This window comes from Ochotona princeps, chromosome 3 (genome assembly GCF_030435755.1).
Source record: "Ochotona princeps isolate mOchPri1 chromosome 3, mOchPri1.hap1, whole genome shotgun sequence".
NCBI lineage: Eukaryota > Metazoa > Chordata > Mammalia > Lagomorpha > Ochotonidae > Ochotona > Ochotona princeps.
Window position 1 is genome coordinate 65,405,277 of NC_080834.1, and position 20,013 is coordinate 65,425,289.

At 41.2% G+C, this 20,013-nt stretch overlaps 1 protein-coding gene across 1 annotated transcript in view; it reads left to right on the forward strand.

Annotated features, from left to right (window-relative positions):
• Positions 1–20,013, forward strand: part of EPHA6 (EPH receptor A6) — an 860,890-nt gene that overhangs the window by 826,862 nt on the left and 14,015 nt on the right. Inside the window, 1 exon segment of the mRNA XM_058661775.1 lies at positions 18,502–18,695. Within this exon segment, the coding sequence (XP_058517758.1) occupies positions 18,502–18,695 (194 nt within the window).

The window sequence follows — 20,013 nt, forward strand, 5'->3', positions numbered from 1 at the left end:
AACCTGAAACTACGTCCGGCTCTACAATGAGGGTGGCAGAGGCCCAAGGGCTGCAGTCATCATCTGCTGCCTCCAGAAATGCATTATCAGAGAGACGGATCAGAAACAGAACAGCCAGGACTTGAACTGGCTTCATATGAGATGCAGGCATCCCCAAGAGCAGCATCGCCTGCTGCACTGTGAGCCCACTCCCTATCACCATCGGCAGTGTTGTCTCCCACAGAGCTCGCTCCAAGACCTGGGAGCTGCTGGGAAACGGTGCTTGAAGGGAGGCCAAAAAATTTTTTTTTATGATTCATTATTGTTAATTTGAAATTTAGATGGAGGGGGAGTGAGAGAAAGAGAAAGAAACGCATAGTAAGCAAGAAAGAATCTGTCATCTGCTGGTTCACTTCCCATATGGCCACAATGGCCCGAGCTGGTCCAAGCTGAGGCCAGGCGCCTGGAATTCCATCCAGGTCTCCCACATAGGTGGCAGAAATCCAAATACTTGGGCAGTCTAACACACCAGCAGGGAGGCAGATCAGACAGTCATATAGCACTGGAACTAGCACTTAGGTGGGATGCAGACGTTCATTGCAAGTTCTGTATCACAGTACCAATCAAATCATGAATTAAATTTATGGAGCTCAAACCTAGAACTGTCACCAACATTTCAACAGATTGTTGTCTGTTTTAGTGAGTAAAAATATGGCTTTTTGAGGTGAAAGGCACAACTTCAGGCGGAGTCCAGGCCCCAGTCCTTAGTAAGAAGACACAACCCCTGAGCCCAGAGCAATGACTCAATAGCTGAATCCTCACCTTGCAAGCTCCAGGATGCCATATGGACACCATTTCGTGTCCCAGCTGCCTGACTTCCCATCTAGATCTCTGCTTGTGGCCTGAGAAAACAATTGGGGAATGGCACAAGGCCTTGGGACCTTGCGCCCATGTGGGAGACCAGGACAAGCTCATGGTTCCTGGCTTCAGATCAGCTCAGCTCTGTTCATTGCGGCCACTTGAGGAGTGGACCAAAGGATGAAAAATCTTTTTCTCTCTCCATAAATATGACCTGCCTTTCCAGTAAAAAATAAATAAATCTTTAAAAAGAAAAGAAGACACAGAGCTTTTTCTCAATGACAGAACTTGTCAGTGAGAGCTTAGAATTTCTGTGCAATTGAGAGAACTCCATCACAAATATTTCTTTCTAATGACTTATAAACTGAACCATCCTTGTATAAAAGAAGAGCTGTTAGTCATCTCCGTCCCAAGAAGTATGACTTTCAACTGCTGGGGACAAAGACGGATCCAAATAATAAATCATTTTGCCAACAAGCTTTAACCTAGAAAAGTCCTATAACATCTGGTTCTCCATTTGTCCATGCTTTCAACAATATGAAAGGTGATGATCTACCAAGGAACAAGCCCTCAACATTTTATACAGCCCCTTGACATTGTTTTGTGACTTCTCAAAAACAAGGGAGTGTCAGGTGTCTTTGTTTTTTTTTTTTTCGATGTTTTTTAATGTTTTAAAAGATTTATTTATTTTTATTGCAAAGTCAGATATACAGAGAGGAAGATCTTTCATCTGCTGATTCATTCCCCAAGTGGCTGCAACAGCTGGTGCTGTGCTGATCCGAAGCCAGGAGCCAGGAGCTGCTTCTGGGTCTCCTATGTGGGTGCAGGGTCCCAAGGCTTTGGGCCGTCCTTGACTGCTTTTCCAATCACAAGCAGGGAGCTGGGTGGAAAGCAGGTCTGCGGGAGTTGGAATCAGCACCCATATGGGATCCTGGTGCGTTCAAGGCAAGGCCTTTAGCTGCTAGACCACCACACCGGGCCCTAATACTTTTTAATTTTTCTAAAGATTTATTTTATTATTGGAAAGGCAGATATACAGAGAGAAGGAGAGACAGAGAAATACTCCTACCAGGTGAGCCAGTAACGTGGACAGGGAGAGGGTCTGGGGATGAAGCACTGACAAGAGACCAGTGATGGCAGAAGTGTCTCCCAAGTATCCCTTTATTACTCCTTTTATACTCTTCCCCCCAAGTCCTTTAGCCAAACAATAGGATGCTGCTGAGTCCAATTAGTCTAGGTGTTTTTAGCCCATTTCATGTTATTGCTCAGCTTAATAAGCACTAATTAACTCCTTAGCCTACAACAGAGAAATATCTTCCATCCACTGGTCCACTCCCCAAATGACCACAGTGCTAGAGCTGAGCCAACTCAAAGCCAGGAGCCCAGAGCTTCTTCTGGGTGCAGGGTCCCTAGGCTTTGGGCCATCCTCTACTGCCTTCTCAGACCACAAGCAGGGAGTTGGATGGGAAGTGGAGAAGCCGGGACTTGAACCGGTTGCCCACATGGGATCCCAGAAGATCCAAGGTGAGGATTTAGCCACTAGAATATTGCACGTGGCCCTATTTATTTATTTTTAATTGTTGTTATTACTTCACATGATATGGTTTTATAGGTATAGGGATTACCACCTTTTGTTCCCCTTTCTCCCTTCCCATTTCCTCCTCCCACCATTATTTTCCCATATTATCACAGTGGTATAGTCCTTTATTAAGTTAAAAGTTTAACATTCTGCTATTTATCATGGCATTGTAGGTATAGCCAATGGTAGAAAATCCAATACACTGTCAAGGTGTATTTAACTGATTCATTGAGAATCCTCCTAATCAGCAGTAGAGGTACATACTGTAACATATATTCACTTTTCAGTATCCCACTCTCAATTATGCAGTTAATATATGAAAATATATGTATATAATTGTTACCTATATATCTATTTGGTTTGTATGTTTTATGAAGGTTGTCTTATTTCAGAGAGAACCTATGATGTTTGTCCTTTGAGACTGGCTTGTTTCAATGAGCATAATCGTCTCCAGTTGAAACCATTTTGTTACAATATCATTAAGTAGATACACCATCTTTTTTTATCCATTTCTCTTTTGATAGGCATCTAGATTGTTTCCACGACTTTGCTATGTGGATTATGCTGCTATAAATACAGGGCTGCAGGTTGCTTTCTCACATGTTGAGTTCACTTCATTTGGATATTTTCCCAGAAATGTCAGGTTTTAAGAAAAGTACTTTAAAAAGAAATTTTAAACTAAATAACAAATAAGGTTTTGATAGTTTTCATAGTATATCTCAATAACACCCTATCTCCCCTTTGCCATCAATTTTGTTCATCAGTACATGATGTCATTTGAGTCTTGATTCCTTTTAATTTTATCATAAATTCTTAATGTTAAAAATATGGAATGAAGACAGTATAAGTTTTTATTACTTTTCTCTCCCTCCCTCTCTCTCTCTCTCTCTCTTTCTTTCTCTGTCCTTGCACCCCCACATAAACTCAAAATTTTTATTTCACATCAGTAAAATACATTGTTAGTGTTTTCCATGTTATTGTTAATCTCAACATTCTACTCTGTATAACTAATCATCGTCACAAAGGGAAAGGGCTTAGTGTGAATTTTGCTTCACCTTCCCCCTTACGTCTGAAATTGGAGTTTTTCCACAAGCCATGATAAATGTTTCCAGGCAGGATAATACTAATTTCACATTCCATTTACTTGTGTATGTTTCTGACACTGCTAAATTTTTGAGAGAGCTTATTTAAAAAAAAAAGAATAGAAATTCATTTTGCTTCTATTTTGGAAATATTTATCAGTCTTATAAAATTGTGATACCCCAAACAACCTAAACAATTCTTGTTCATAGCTCTTGTTCAGGATATATCAGCATCTTCATATTGACTATCTAATATTTGTTTGCTTTAATTAATAAAAGATGCATTATACCATCTTTAATTCAGAAACCATCAACACAATTGGAAAACTCATCGTATTTAGCAAGAGCAGAGCAGTCAGCTACGTGCCCTAGCTGAGCCTTATGTTGATTATGGGCTGTTAAAAATCACAGTGCTGATCACAATGAACGAGGGTGCTCTATTTTAAATAACCACCCAAATTTTCTATGATAATTTCTGACAGAATCAAGTTCCTCTAACCTCTACATAAAAATTCTTGTTGTATCCAATTTCATATTTTATCGCTTTATTTTCATTTTCTTCCTACATTTTGCAACAAGGGTATAACCTTGTATAATTCTTCTCCCAAAGGATGACAGCCTACGAATATCATAAATCCAAGCTGTTACAAAATTCTCTCTAGTTAATTATCACCCCTTCATCTCCTAAAACAACAAACCTCAATTAGTCTGTTAGACAAGACACCCCCTGTACTATTTCTTGACAGTCCTTAATTAAGGAGTCACAAAGCACCTATAAAGCAAAACTTTTCACAAAGGAAATATTTATGAAAATGAAATTTAATATACTTTTTCCAAGCCATTCCTAAAATAAGAGGATACTTCAAAAAGTTCACAGAAATGGAATTAAAAGGTAAGTCTGTTTATTGGTGCAAAAAGATTTTTGAACTGCATGCATAGCTTTTTCAAAACATGCATTTTCCACAAACTTCTTGAGGTTCCCCATGCATATTTCATAAGTCACTATCTGGCAAATGGAGCTCCTTCCTTTCTTTGACAAAGCCTTATTCTGCTTGAACAGAATACGTGGCAAAAGGAACAGTCTCTGATCTTGCAGAGATAAGCTCACCCAGTTGAGACACTGGAAGTATTTGGTAATGGCCAGTGCAAAGGACAAAATGGGACAGAGCCAGAAGTGAGGATGTAAAACAGCAGATGTGGGAGGAACATGATCAGCATCCCTGTCCACTAAGACAGTTCCTCATGAACTGTGATAAGTGGAGGAAGGAGGGAAAGCAAGACCAGGAGACCAGTGAGAGGGTCATCACAGTCATTAAAATGACAATTGCAGCTAAATGAAAAATATATCAAAGTGGGATGTAATTAATTTTGAATAACAGGAAAGGCAGAGACTTGAATGTGGACCGCAATCCCTGATTTGACTCACTGGAAGAATGAAGGTTCTCTTTGATGGTCAGAAATCCCAAAGCAAGAGGAAGTTTAATTTTTCAAAAAATGATTAAAAGAAAGCTATGAAATTATAAGTCTCCTAGGTTATGAAAGCAGAACCCTATATAGAAAGCTGAGCTACTACTGCAGATAGAGGCATCATAACGAGATAGGTGGTGGTGAGTGCATGGCATATGTGAGAACACGAAGGCAGGCTCAGGAACTAAATCTAGGTGAGTTAGTGGGGAGTGACCCAAGACTCAGGATTTATTTTCTCTATCACTGCTGTGATTCAGAGGCTGTCATGAGGACAACATTGTTTCCAGGAAATTGTTTGTTTCATAATGTTTTAAACAAATTTATATATTTAAAAGGCAGAGGGACAGAGAGATGGAAATAGAGAAAGAGGGAAAGATTTTTGTTTCTTTTTTTTTTTTTAATTATTTATTATTTAACTTCAGTAATTACATTGTATTATGTGACACAGTTACATAGATACTTGGGTTCTCCCCACCCCTCCCCAAACCCTTCCACCATGGTGGATTCCTCCACCTTGTTGCATAACCACAGCTCAAGTTCAGTTGAGATTTCCCCATTGCAAGCGTATACCAAACATAGAGTCCAGCATCTTATTGTCCCGTCAAGTTCAACGGCTTCTTAGGTATACCCTCTCTGGTCTGATGACAGAGCCAGCAGAGTATCATCCCAGTCAATTGAAAGCTCCAACATACCATCAGCAAAAATTTACATCATTATGGAATTAATTGACATAGTAATGAGTAACCAATATGTTAAAAGTAAATGTGGGTTCCCAGCCACCTTCTGTGACCACCTCACCTATACTTCAATTTTAGTTTATACACAACATATAACATTCAAAACATAACATGTTATACATAACATCATATCATCTTAAATTAAGGCAAACATGTGGTAATTAACCTTTTGGGATTGGCTCATTTCCCTTAGCATTATGGTTTCCAGTTTGGCCCATTTGGCCACAAAGAACTGCATTTTGTTTTTTTTAATAGCTGAGTAGTATTCCATGGAGTAGATGAACCATAGCTTTCTTATCCAATCCTCTGTTGATGGGCATTTTGGTTGTTTCCATGTTTTTGCAATTACTGATTGTGCTGCTATGAACATAGGAGTGCATGTTGGTTTCTCATAGAACAAGTGTTCTGGATATATTCCTAGGAGTGCTATTGCTGGATCATACGGTATGTTGAATTTGAGTTGTTTGAATATTCTCCATACTGATTTCCATAGAGGCTGTACCAGCCTGCAGCCCTGCCAGCAGTGGAGTAGGGTTCCCTTTTCCCCGCAACCTCGCCAACAAGTGTCGTTGGTGCTTTTATTCATGTGGGCCAGTCTTACTGGCGTTAGGTGGTACCTCATTGATGTTTTAATTTGGATTTCCCTTATTGCCAGGGAACTTGAGCATTTTTTCATATGTTTATTTGCCATTTGGGTTTGTTCCTTTGTGAAGTGTCTGCCCATTTCCCGTGCCCATTTCTTGAGTGGGTTGCTTGTTTTGACATTTTGGTTGTTTTGTAGCTCTTTGTATATTCTGGATATTAGCCCTCTATCACCTATGTCGTGTGCGAAGATCTTCTCCCATTCTGTGGGTTGCCTTTTTACTTTGTTGATTGTTTCTCTAGCTGTACAGAAGCTTCTTAGTTTGATGAGGTCCCAATTGTTTATTTTGGTCTTGATTTCTACTGCATCTGGAGTCTTTTTTAGGAAGTGAGGGCCTACCCCTAAGTGTTCCAGTGTGTTTCCAACATTTTCTTCCAAAAGTTTGAAGGTTTCTGGATGTAGGTTTAGATCTGTTATCCATTTAGATCTGATCTTAGTGTATGGTGAGAGATGTGGATCTATTTTTTTGTTTCTGCAGGCTATCAACCAGTTGTCCCAACAGCATTTATTGAACAGACCTTCCCATTTGCCTGGGTTGTCGTTTGTCTTTTTGTCAAAGATTATTTGGCTGTATCTGTGTGGGTTTCCTTCTGGCGTTTCTATTCTGCTCCATTGATCTTCCTCTCTATCTTTTTGCCAGTACCACGCTGTTTTGATAACCACTGCCCTATAGTATGTCCAGAGGTCCGGAACTGTGATTCCCCCTGCTAACTTCCTGTTCTTCAGGATAGTTCTAGCTATCCGTGGTTTTTTGTGCTTCCAGATGAACCTTTGGATCATTGTTTCCAGTTCCATGAAGAATGTTTTGGGCAATTTGATTGGGATTGCGTTGAATGTATATATTGCTTTTGGCAGTATAGACATTTTAATGATATTGATTTTACCTATCCAGGAGCATGGGATGTTACTCCATCTTTTGAGGTCTTGTTCAATTTCTTTTTTAAGCAGTTTGTAGTTTTCTTCAAATAAGTCTTCTACATTTTTGGTTAGATTTATTCCCAGATATTTCATACTTTTCTCTGTTATTTTGAATGGTATCTTGCTGGTTAAGTCTTTTTCCATCTTGGGGCTGTTCGCATACACTATGGCTGTTGATTTTTGTTCATTAATTTTGTACCCTGCCACTCTACCAAACTCTCGTACAAGTTCTAGCAGTCTCTGTATTGAGTCTCTTGGCTCTTCTACATAAAGAATCATATCATCTGCGTATAGTGAGAGCTTGACTTCTTCGTTTCCCATTTGGATTCCTCTGATTTCTTTTTCTTGTCTTATGGCCTCAGCGAGTACCTCTAGGACTATGTTGAATAGTAGCGGAGAAAGTGGACATCCCTGTCTTGTTCCAGATCTCAGTGGGAAGGGTTCCAGCTTTTCTCCATTCAGTATGATGCTGGCGTTGGGTTTTTCATATATGGCTTTAATTATGTTGTGGATTTTTCCATCTATGCCTACCTTGGTTAGGGTTTTTAGTAGGAAGTGATGTTGGATTTTGTCGAAAGCTTTTTCTGCATCTATTGATACTATCATGTGATTCTTGTTTTTCAGTTTTTGGATGTGGTGTATCACATTTATAGATTTTCGAATGTTGAACCATCCCTGCATTCCAGGGATGAATCCTACTTGATCTGGATGAATGATCTGTCTGATGTGTTTTTGAATTCTGTTGGCTAGGATTTTGTTGAGAATCTTAGCATCAATGTTCATCAAAGAGATAGGTCTGTAGTTTTCCTTCTCTGTTAGTTCTCTGTCTGGTTTTGGGATTAAGGTAATGTTGGCTTCATAGAATGAGTTTGGAAGGGTTGCCTCTTTTTCTATTGTTTTGAAGAGTTTGTAGAGGATTGGGGTCAGCTCTGTTCGGAATGTTTTGTAGAATTCTGGAGTGAAGCCGTCTGGGCCTGGGCTTTTCCTTGTTGGGAGGTCTTTAATCACTGATTCAATCTCTACTTCAGTTATGGGTTTGTTCAGGTCGTTTGTTGCCTCTGGGCTAAGTTTTGGCAAGTGGTAGAAGTCTAAGAACTTTTCCATTTCTTGGTGATCTTCTGATTTGTTGGAGTACAGTGCTTTGTGGTAATTTCTAATTATGGCCTTAATGGATGCGGTGTCTGTTGTTATGTTGCCTTTTTCATCTTTGATGCTGGTAATTCTTGCCTTCTCTTGTTTTTTCTTTGTCAGTCGGGCCAGTGGAGTGTCTATCTTGTTTATCTTCTCAAAAAACCAGCTTTTTGATTCATTGATTTTGTGTATGGTTTTTTTTATTTCTATCTGGTTGATTTCCTCCCTTGTTTTGATGATTTCTTGTTTCCTATTGTGTGTGGGGCTCTTCTGCTGTTGTTTTTCCAGTTCCTGGAGGTGTGTGTTTAGTTCCTGTATTTGGCGCCTCTCTTGGGCCTTGACTTGAGCTCCAATTGCGATGAGTTTACCCCGTAGCACTGCTTTGGCAGTGTCCCACCAATTTTGGAATGTTGTGTCAGAGTTTTCATTGGTTTCCATAAATTTTTTGATCTCATCTTTAATTTCTTCTCTGATCCATTGTTCGTTTAGTAGCATATTGTTCAGCCTCCAAGAGTTTCTGTATTTCCTGGGGCATTTTGAATTGCTGATTTCCAGCTTCATTCCGTGGTGGTCTGAGAGGGTACATGGTATGATTCCTATCTTTTTGAAGTTATTTAGGTTTGCTTTGTGTCCTATCATGTGGTCAATCCTGGAGAAGGTGCCATGCACTGCTGAAAAAAATGTATAATCTGTGGCCTTAGGGTAAAAAATTCTATAAATGTCAACCAAGTCCAGTTGTTCTATTGTTTGTATGAGTTCTGTTGTTTCTTTGTTGAGTTTTTGTTTTGTTGATCTGTCTATAGTTGTTAGTGGGGTGTTAAGATCACCCACTATTATTGTGTGCATATCTATGTCTCCCCTTAAGTCCGTGAGTAATTGCTTCACGTAGCTAGGTGCGTTTGAATTTGGTGCATATATGTTCACAATGGTAATTACTTCCTGATGGATCAGTCCCTTCACCAATATATAATGTCCTTCCCTGTCCTTTTTGATGTGTGTCAGATTGAAGCCCACATCATCTGAAATTAAGACAGCTACCCCAGCCTTTTTTTCTCGTCCATTGGCATGAAATATCTGTTTCCAACCTTTCACTTTCAGCTTCTTCGAATCTCTTCTGGTTAGATGTGTCTCTTGTAGGCAACAGATAGTTGGGTGCTGTTTGATAATCCATTCTGTTAATCTATGCCTTTTGACTGGTGAGTTCAGGCCATTTGTGTTGAGAGTTAAAATTGAGAGGTTGTGATTTTGCCCTGCCATACTTGTTTTTGTGGGTGTTGATATCTGTGTAATTGCCCTTCCTTGTGTGGACTTTAGTGGGGAGACCTTCCTGTTTGCCATCTTTGCTTATGATTCACCTCCTTTTTTTCTGGAATTAGTGCATTTCTAAGGAGATTTTGTAGAGCTGGTTTTGTGCTGGCATATTCTTCTAATTTCTCTTTGCTGTGGAAGTATTTGATTTCGTTCTCAAATACGAATGAGATCTTTGCTGGGTACAATAGTCTTGATTGACAGTTGTTCTGATTCAGGATTTGGAAGATCTTTGTCCATTCTCTTCTTGCTTGTAAGGTCTCTTCAGAAAAGTCAGCCGTGATCCTGATTGGTTTTCCCCGGTATGTGATCTTTTCTCTGCTTCGTACTTGTCTCAGGATTCTTTCTTTGTCTTCGTTGGAGTGGAACTTGAGCACCATATGTCTGGGTGAAGATCTCTTTGGGTCATATCTGCTGGGAGTCCTCTGACCGTCCTGGATTTGAGCTGGATTCATGTTCCAAGTGTTTTGAAAGTTTTCCTGTATAATTTCGTCGAGCACCATTTGCATTCCTGATTATTTTTCCGCTCCTTCAGGAAGGCCAATAATCCTAATATTTGATTTTCTGAGGTTGTCTTTCATTTCTTGTATGGTCTTACTGGCTTTGTTCAGACTTGTCTCCAGCTGTTTCATGAACTGGGTGTGTTCGTTTTGTGTGTCTTCCGTTTCAGAGATCCTCTCTTCTGCTGTATTTGTTCTGTTGGTTAGGCTCTCAATTTTGTGCTCTAAGTCAAGGATTTTACTTTTCATTTGTTGTATTTCTGAGGCTATGTGGTTCTTGAATTCCTTGAAGTCCTCCCAATTCTTCTCATTGTCTCTGACATATTTTAACATTATTTTTTTGAATTCCTTATCTGGTAGATCTTCTATGTCTTCATCTCGCATCTCTGAAATAGACATTGGCTTTCGATCCTTTATTGGTAGGGTGTTGGCACTCTCATCTGGATCATTACCTTTTCTGGTATTTCTTCCCATTGTGTTAGTGTTTCTTTTTTGAGAGACCTAGGCACCAGTGTGCTGAGGGGTCTCCAAGCACTATCCTGTAGAGATCGGAGTCTGCAGGCATGGAGTAGCAGGGTGTGGGAATTTTCAAGGCACTTTTGGTGCGTCTCCAGAACACTGGACCTCAGGGCGCCACTTCCAGGGCCCAGAGGATTCAAAGCGCACTCTCAGCTCGTCCCCTACAGGTATGCTACCACAGGGCGTGGGGGAGTGAAGGCACTCTCTGTGTGCGCCCCCTGTGCACTGGATCACAGGGCTCGGAGCAAGGGACTATAGGGCGTGGGGTGTTCCAGGTGCTCTCTGGAAACGCCTCCTGCGCAGGCCCGCCCACCCCAGCACTTGCAGGGGACCGACCGCCCCGGCGCTAGCAGGAAACTGCCCAGCCCAGAGGCGTGCTTGGGTTCCTGTGGGATAGCACCGCCCAGCTGAGTGCCAGACCGCAAAGGCACAGGGGAGTATCCAGTGTGCCTTTTGCCTTTCTCCCAGACACAGTTTTGGCAGTTTCAAGGCACTCGCCCTGTGTCTCTAGAGGCTGGAGTCTGGGGGGGGGGAAGAGGGGCGGGGAGACGAGCACCAATTGTGTTCAGGCTCTGTCCGTGCCCCTGGGGGGCCAACTCCCGAAGCCTCCAACCCACCACTGTCCCCACCCAACTCACTCAAACCTCAGGTTCTTGCAGTCTGCCTCTTCCTCTGGTGGGAATCCTGGCCGCTGGTGCGTCTCCCGACTGCTGCGTCTGTTGCTGGTCTCCGCGGGTCGCGATGGAGCCTGGAGGCTGCCGCTGGTGCAGGTCCCGGGGGTTGGCGACCAGGGTGGGCAGATGCTGGCGGGTCCCGGTGATTCAGGGTCCTGGTGTCCGCAGTGGGGCAGGTCCTGGCGAGTCCTGGTGACCAGGGTGAGCAGATGCCAGCGGGTCCCAATCACCGCCGGTCCTCACGGCCACAGCGTCTGCGGGTCGGTCTTTGGGTGGGTCGGCGGCTTTCAGCATCTGCACTCAGAGGTGACTCAGCAGGTCAGGAGCGGAAAGTCGTCTTCCCTGTCCTTTGCTTTGTTTTTCCCTGGTTGCTCTTCCGAGTTGTGTGGATTTTTTTGGCTCCACACTGTCCAGGGAACTTCACGTTCTTCTCCCTGTAGTTCTATGCTGCTCCACTTACGCTTTTGTCGCGTTCTAGCCCTCTCTGTCTGTGAGCTCTCTCACAGTCTTCCTCCTATGTCGGCCATCTTGAAGTCCTCAGATTTTTGTTTCTACTAGTTCATTCCCCTTATGCCTGCAAACCAGGGCAGGCCAAAGCTAGAAGCCCAAAACCAGGAACTCCATCTGGGTTTCTCATGTGAGTTGCAGCAAACCAACAATTGGGCCATCATCCACTGCCTTCCTAGTTGCATTAGCCAGAAGCTGATCTGGAAGTAGAGAAACAGGGTCTTGAGAAAGCACTCCAATGTGGGATTTCAAGTGCAGCTTAAAGCACTGGGCCACATGGCTGTCCTCGCTTATGTGATCTTGATAGAATTGGTTCATTTGAGCTTCAATTTTCTTACATAAGAAATGTGTAAAACCATACCCACCTAATGGGATACTTCATGACCTAAATAAGCTAGGCTGTGGTAAATCAATGATGTATATTTTGTATGTATCTGAAACCAGAAAGCTCATAGAAAATTAAACTTCTATGCCTTGTTATTACCAGGAGACTAAGGCAAAACCTAAAAGTTATTCTTTTCTTCTCTACTGCCACATCTAAGTTCACTATAGTCCTATGTTTTGGTCAAATAGTTCATCTTTTGTGTACCACAACCAATGCTTCACCCTGGGTCCATCTTGATCTATGGCCTGGATCAGCACTGAGGCCCTTGTCCATCTGAAGTGCCCTCCACACCACAGCCAACTTGATAGTTCCTAAATGGCAAATCTAATGTCATATGTTGACCAGCTAAAATCCTTTCCCGTTCTACATTCTGTGGTTATACTATGCAAAATTATTTACAATATCAAAAAATATACCCTTTTGCTTAACGCTTTTGCCTCAGTTCTTCTTTTTGAAGACTTTAGCCATAGGAATATGACTTCTTCCAAATAAATGTCTTCAGTCCAGTCACTTGAGCCTGCTAACTTCCACATGCCTTTTAAGCTTCAATTCACTTCCTCACAGAAGCTTTCCTGAGAGAGTTAGGTCTTCCAAAATGTTCCCTTGGTAACCCATTCTATGTGAAACTCATCATATTCATAATTACTACATTTTATAAAGACCTGTCTGAAAGATGGAGATGTGTCAGACTAATTATATTATCTCCTATACATAAAATGATGAATAATTTTCTTCATGTGATTAATATCTATTAAAATAAATTGATTAAAATTTGTTTAAAACATACACTACATATAAATATAATGTAAGCAATTTTTATATATTATACTGCTTAGACTACCATTCAAGTGCTGTCTCTCAAATCCAAAACTTTCTTCTGATAAATTTTTTAAACTCAGCATCATTCATTAATGTACCATGCAATGTACAAAATGATGAGAATGCAAAATATAGGGGCTTTTTATATGTGCTTTTAAGTATACATAGCTTTACAGGAAAGGTAAATGAACAACTATCACAAAATAAATGATGCAAGAATAGAAATTCATACAAAACTCAGAAGCATTCCTAAACGACTATTCTATTGAAGATTACATTTTGCAGACTATGTAGTAAACATATTTCAGGTTTATCTGGATTATTAAACTCAGTATCCAGATGAATGGACTGAAGTCCATTAACATGTGCTATAACAAAAGTTGACATTGACAGTCACTGTTAAAATTATGTGATATAAAATCGGAGAGGAAGATGTTGTTCATGAGACCAGGAAAGCTTTTCTAGGGGATGGGCAGAGGGAATTTTTAATAATACTAGATTTATTTTATTTTTGATAATGTTTACATACTTAACAAAGATGCATGCCCATGTGGTCCACTGATTAAGGTGGGGAAGGTTGAAAAATGAAGGAAAGTGGCTGAGACAACTGCCTCCTATTTCATTTTTTCTTTCTGTATCTTGAGAAAGTGGGGAAGAAGGGGAGAGGGCTGCTCACGGCACCCGACTGCATCAGCACCCCGAGGATGGGGAACAGTCACCCAATGTCATACCAGGGTTCCAATGTGAAGCATGTGCGAAGGGTACTGCTTAAATGGTTTTGATAGTTCTAAGATGCTCTTGATTTAATTGCTCTGTGGTTGAGGAAATCCTTCCAAGGTCCATTGGCTGACATGGTCTACCTTAGAGTCTCCATTCACCCAAATATTTGCTGTCAAAGCTTGGACGGGTGAGTTGTCCCATTTGTTCTGTCCTCCTTGGTACCTGACATCCTTGACATCCTCTGCAGTCCCCAATGAACTGGTTGTCATGTCCTACATGTGCGTCTATGCATGCTGTTAACTGCACAGGCTTCAACAACTGAGGACACTCATTTCTGACACTTGCACTTCATGGTCAGGCAACAGGTCCTGTGATTTTACTCATGGTAAAGTTGGAGTTCTCAGTCCAATGGTCCAACCAGGGGCTCCCCAAAGAAACCTTAACAAAGGTGACTCTAGACCTGAATCCTGTGTGTGCCAGTTGGTGTGGAGTCCAGCTCAGTTCATCACCCATATCGGCCTATGCACACACACTTGTGGTTGCAGTCACCTGGTCAGTTCTGTCCCCAGCCCCATTTCATGTGCAAACTAATGGATGCTGCACACAGCCCATCATTACCCACCATACATTTGGCCATTATGCACACTGCTGGAAACTGTAGTCTAATTGAGGCCACTCTTAGTAACCCTCCCTGCCAGCCCTGGTTCCTTGCATGCTGGTGTTTGCAGCAGACTGGTCCAGTCAGTACAAATGGAATTTTTTTTAAGTTAAAAGGAACTAAGTTCAAATCCCAGCTCTGTCACATTCCATATAGGTGAATCAAGGAAATTTCCTAATCTATTATTTTAAGAGTTACCACTCTTAAGGGACTAAATTAATATAAATAATTGGGACCACCGTTGTGGTGCAAGGGGTTAAGCTGCAGCCCATGGTGTTGGCATTCCATATGAATACCAGCTGTTTGGCTTCTGAACCAACTCGCTGCTATTGCACCTGGGGAAACAGTAGAAGATGACACAAGTACTTGAGCCCCTGACATCCATGTGGGAGACTCAGAAGAAGCTCCTAGCTCCTAGCTTTGCCAGTTGGAGAGCCACTGCAGCCATTTGGAAAGTGAACCAATGGACGAGATATCTCTCTGCCTCTATCTCCTTCTCTCTGTATGACTCTTTCAAATAAATAAACAAATCTTTTAAAATTGTATATATGGATCACTCACTGATTCATGTATATAAGCAAGTGTTTGCTTTCTCAGAATAAAAGAAGACTTCAAAAGCTTCATGAAAAACACAGTATCTTATAACTCCATTTTTTCATGAACTTTTTGAAGTACCCCCATAGAACCTCCTGTGCTGCCTGTTGTATTTCATATACCTATAATTAGGGGATTGTGACAAAATCAGCACTTCTAAGCTGGAATTTCAGAGTTGTTCTCTAATATAATTCTATGTTGTTTTTCCCAGCTGCTTTTCTAAAAAGCTATCTGCAGTCATTTTGATGTATGACTAGTGGTATAAGCATTTTTACACAATCCTGTTTGACTAATACATTTAAAAAATTGTGCAAAGCCTAAGCTTCATAGGGGACAAAGGTAGTTTGAAAACAGAAGCCAGTGACTCTGTGGGTTAAGCTGCCACATGGAAAGCCAACATCCCATTTGGAATGCTGATTTCAGTCATAGCTGCTCAGCTTGCAATCTAGCTTCCTTCTAATATACCTGGGAAGGCAGTAGAAGATGGCCCAAGTAATTAAATGGCTGCTGTCCATGTGGGAGACCAGGATGAGGCTCCTGCTCGTTGCTTTGGCCTAGCACAGATGTATCTGTTTTGGCCATCTGGGGAGTGAACCAGCAAAGAAAAATTCATTCATTCATTCATTCATTCTCTCTCTCTCTTTTCCCTCTCCCCCTCACTTTCTCCCTCTCCCTCTTCCCCTCCCCCTCCTTCTCCTTCTTCCCCTCCCTCTCCCTCCCTCCATCCCTTCTTTCTCCCTCCCTCTCCCTCCCTCTCCCTTTCTCTCTCTCCTCCACTTCCCTACCTTCCTGCCTTTTCTTTCTTCCTCTCTTTCCCCACTTCCCTGTCCTGCTGTCTCCCTTTTTTTCACTTTCCATTTCAAAATAGCTTTTTTAAAAAGTAATTTTTAAAAGTAAAATGTTCCAGTAAATAGATCCCTGAAACACCTGCTTCCAGTACCTGAGTGCCTGAGTTCAGTTCCCAGCTCTGTCCCACATCGCAGTCTGTCTGAGGCACACCCGGGGGAACAGCCAGTGCTTGCTTATGCAGTTAGGTTTCTGTCTGTTGCATGGGAGATTTTGAGTTCCTTGTTTGCAGCTTTAGCCTGACCTGGCTCTGACGTTGTGGATGTTTAGGAAGTGAATCAAATGGAAGGTCTCTGTCTGCTTCTCTCTTTTTTTCTCTCACCTTCTTTTTCTCTTTTTCTCTCTGTCTCTCCCTCTCCCTTGTCAGCAAACTTATTTTTAAACATGAGAAACATTTACATTGAATAGTGGAATATGAAACGAATAGGAAGAACTCTGACAGGTTAAAATGTTCTATTCAAAAAGACAGTGAAGAGATTGTGAGAAATTCTATAATACTGAAACAACTAAACTAAGCAACTAACAGGGTCCTAAAGATATATTAGTGATCCTTTTGTGTTTGTTTGTTTACAGTGCATCTAACATAAATTCAGAATATTTGAAACATGTTAAATAGTATCTATTGGGAAAAAAATTAAAGTTAAAAACAAAAAGTACAGAAAATGCTTAGATGGTGCTGCAATAGAGTTTCTCCTGAATGATGCTGATATTTGCCTTTTTATGTTTCTCTTGCCAGAATAGGGTGGGAATAGGACTAAATTATGCCTATCTTAATATCACTTTGTTCCTGTTTTCCTACTTGAAATATGATGTATAAACCCCTTCGTTTGATTATTTCCCAGAGATGTATGAAAAATATTGACTTGAGTATCTTTGAATAGCTCACAAAAAAATACAACTACATAAATTCTGGGTCAATTTATTATATGTTTAGGAAATTTACAGTAAAGTCATACATTGAAGAGATGAATGACATGCCTGATCTTGTGTGTGATTTCCTAAGTACTAAATACTCACTGTCATCTTTTTGTTACTCTTAACTATTTTTCCCAGAACTACACAGTCTCAAAGAGTAGACATTAGCCTCATGTGGCTATTTAAAATTAAAGTTTAATGATTTGGGGCCAATACCATGGTGTAGTATGCTAAGCTTCCACCTGCGGTGCCAGTATCCCGTGTGGCAGCTGGTTTGAGTCCTGGCCGTTCCACTTGCAATCCAGTTCCCTGCTGATGAGCTGGGAGGGCATCAGAAGATGGCCCAGATCCTGGGATTCCTGCACACAAGTGCGAGATCCAGAAGAAGCTCCTGGCTCCTGGCTTCAGGTTGGCTCAGCTCCAACCATTGCGGATATCTGCGGAATATGCCAGTGAATGGAGGCTCTCTCTCTGTCTCTGTAAAAACTGCCTTTCAAGTAAAAATAATCTTTAAAAGCATGTAAATGGCCTAGCGGCTAAAGTCCTCACCTTGAATGCCCCGGGATCCCATATGGGCACCGGTTCTAATCCCGGCAGCTCCACTTCCCATCCAGCTCCCTGCTTGTGGCCTGGGAAAGCAGTCGAGGACAGCCCAATGCATTGGGACCCTGCACCCGCGTCTGAGACCCGGAAGAGGTTCCTGGTTCCCAGCATCGGATCAGCGCGCACTGGCCCGTTGCGGCTCACTTGGGGAGTGAATCATCGGACGGAAGATCTTCCTCTCTGTCTCTCCTCCTCTCTGTATATCCGGCTTTCCAATTAAAAAAAAATTAATAAATCTTTAAAAAAAAGCACATAAATAAGTCTTAATGAGTTAAAACTGACTAAAATGCAAAAGTCTGGCCTTTGATTCCCCAAGCCACATTTCAAGTACTCAGTAGCCACATATGAATAGTTACTACCGTATCATAAGAGAGAAAACTTTCGGTCATCAGAGAAAATGCTGTTGGATACTGAGGCTGAATTCTGTTTCTCTATGGCCCTAAAGCACCCATTGACAGAATTTCAAGAATTAACTGACCTTGGAAGTTATGAGAAGATGACTTCATAATCAGGTCAGTGTCAGATTGAAGGACAGCTAGAAGTAAGTGAAGAGGAACTAAATATGCAATCGAGAAGATGGGATGGCAGTTAAAAAAAGAATCCACACTGACATTCTTTGGAGAGGATAAAAAAATGGTTTAGGAAATCAAGCTTCAACAGAATTTTACTTGAATTTTACTTGCAGGCATTCATCGCATGTAGTTTGCACCAAATGCATCAATCTGTCCTGACTTTCAGCTGTTCTAATTGAGTTTGAGGTGTTCTAGTTAAATCACACAATAACTGCTTCTTGAGATTATGATGTCACTTACCCTACCTTCTGTATAGCAGTAGCACCTGTTAAAAATGTTTTCTTCCCACAGGCATCAGAAGCTGCTGCAGAGCTACTTAGAATTCTGTCCAGAGCTTTTATATTTATCCTACCTGAGACTATGTGTTCAGTCAGCTTTCATGCTTCCAAATATTTTGGTTTCTACTGCTTGCATAAAAAATGATTACTTGGCATAGGTGTTATTATCCCTCAAAGTAAGAATATAAAATGTATATGTTTGCCTCCAGGTCATTCTGTCCATTGAAGAAGGTTACAGACTTCCGGCTCCCATGGGCTGCCCTGCCTCTCTACACCAACTGATGCTCCACTGCTGGCAGAAGGAGAGAAACCACAGACCAAAATTTACTGACATTGTCAGCTTCCTTGACAAACTGATCCGCAATCCCAGTGCCCTTCACACCCTGGTGGAGGACATCCTTGTGTAAGATGCATAATGTTGTGATTTTTTTTCTCTTGACAATCATAATTCCTTTCAAGCTACAGACAAAAATAACAGGTAGAGCGGTGAGACTGCCTTGGTGGCCGTCTACTTGTCAACTTTATATAAAGCTTGTTTCATTTATCAGCTGAAAAGAAAAACTGGTAACATTTTAAAACTGGATCTTTTTAAAGAAAAAAAAAATTCCCCTTCTATTTTCCCTGCATCTATTCTTTTTTAATACCTTTGTTTATATTTTTCCTGTGTGGGTTTTGATATTTATATATCCTTTCTTTATTTTCTGGTCCATCCTTACTTTTATAAACTGTGTGTGTGTGTGTCTGTGTGTGTGTGTGTGTGTGTATGCGTGCGCGTGCACACATGCACAGACAAGAACAGACAACAAAACAATTTGTGAATCAGCCAGAAGCAAGGATGCTTCCTGCTGATGTGATCACGTCTAGCTGATGTTACTTCTATTCCTAAAGCCAGAAAAGGGCAGATGACAAGAAAATGAAAGCATTCATCATATACCATTTTATAAAAGTCTGTAGGGTTAAGAAGATCCACTACCCCTCTCGGAAAAGCAATTATAAGAGGAAAAGTCAGAAAAGCAATTATAAGAGGAAAAGTCAAGGAAAATAAGGCTATCACCTGTGTTCCTAAATGTTACATTTAAAATATCATTATGTTGAAAAAGCAGTTATTTAGACCAAATAGGACTTACAAATAACCAAAGCCTTTCCAATTGTTGTCCCGACTCAAGAGATGCTCGAAAGTATAGACGTTTAACTAGAAGTCACAGGTTCAAGTCCGTGAGGATTTGAGTGACAATAAGGCCGAAGCTCTTCAAGGACTGTTTAAAACAGGCCTCAGTTCACAGCAAAGCATAGAAAAGTTCGCCTGTAAATCACTAATTGGCAGCCTCAGTAAAGTGAAGCCAAGCATGAAATAGCTAGAGATTAAACTATTACTCTAGCCCATCTTCCCTAAAGCAGTCCAACTCAGGAAGCAGGAAGGGGGTGGGGGAGGAGTGGAGACACTTTGGGTTTTGTCATTCAAGCATCGGACAGTCATGAAGGAATTTAAAAGAGCAAAAAAAAAAAAACATGATCATATTTGCATTTCTGACTGTCCACTCTAGGGATGACTCAAACTTCAAGTGTAAAATAGGGAACAAGGCTGAATACAAAGAAAGCTGTATGGTTTCATCAATCCAAACCAGAAAAGGCAGTGTGGCCTTACATGTAAAATGGAAATTAGCTGTTGATCAGGACATAAAATATTATATTTATTATCAGGCAAGGACAACGCCAGGGAC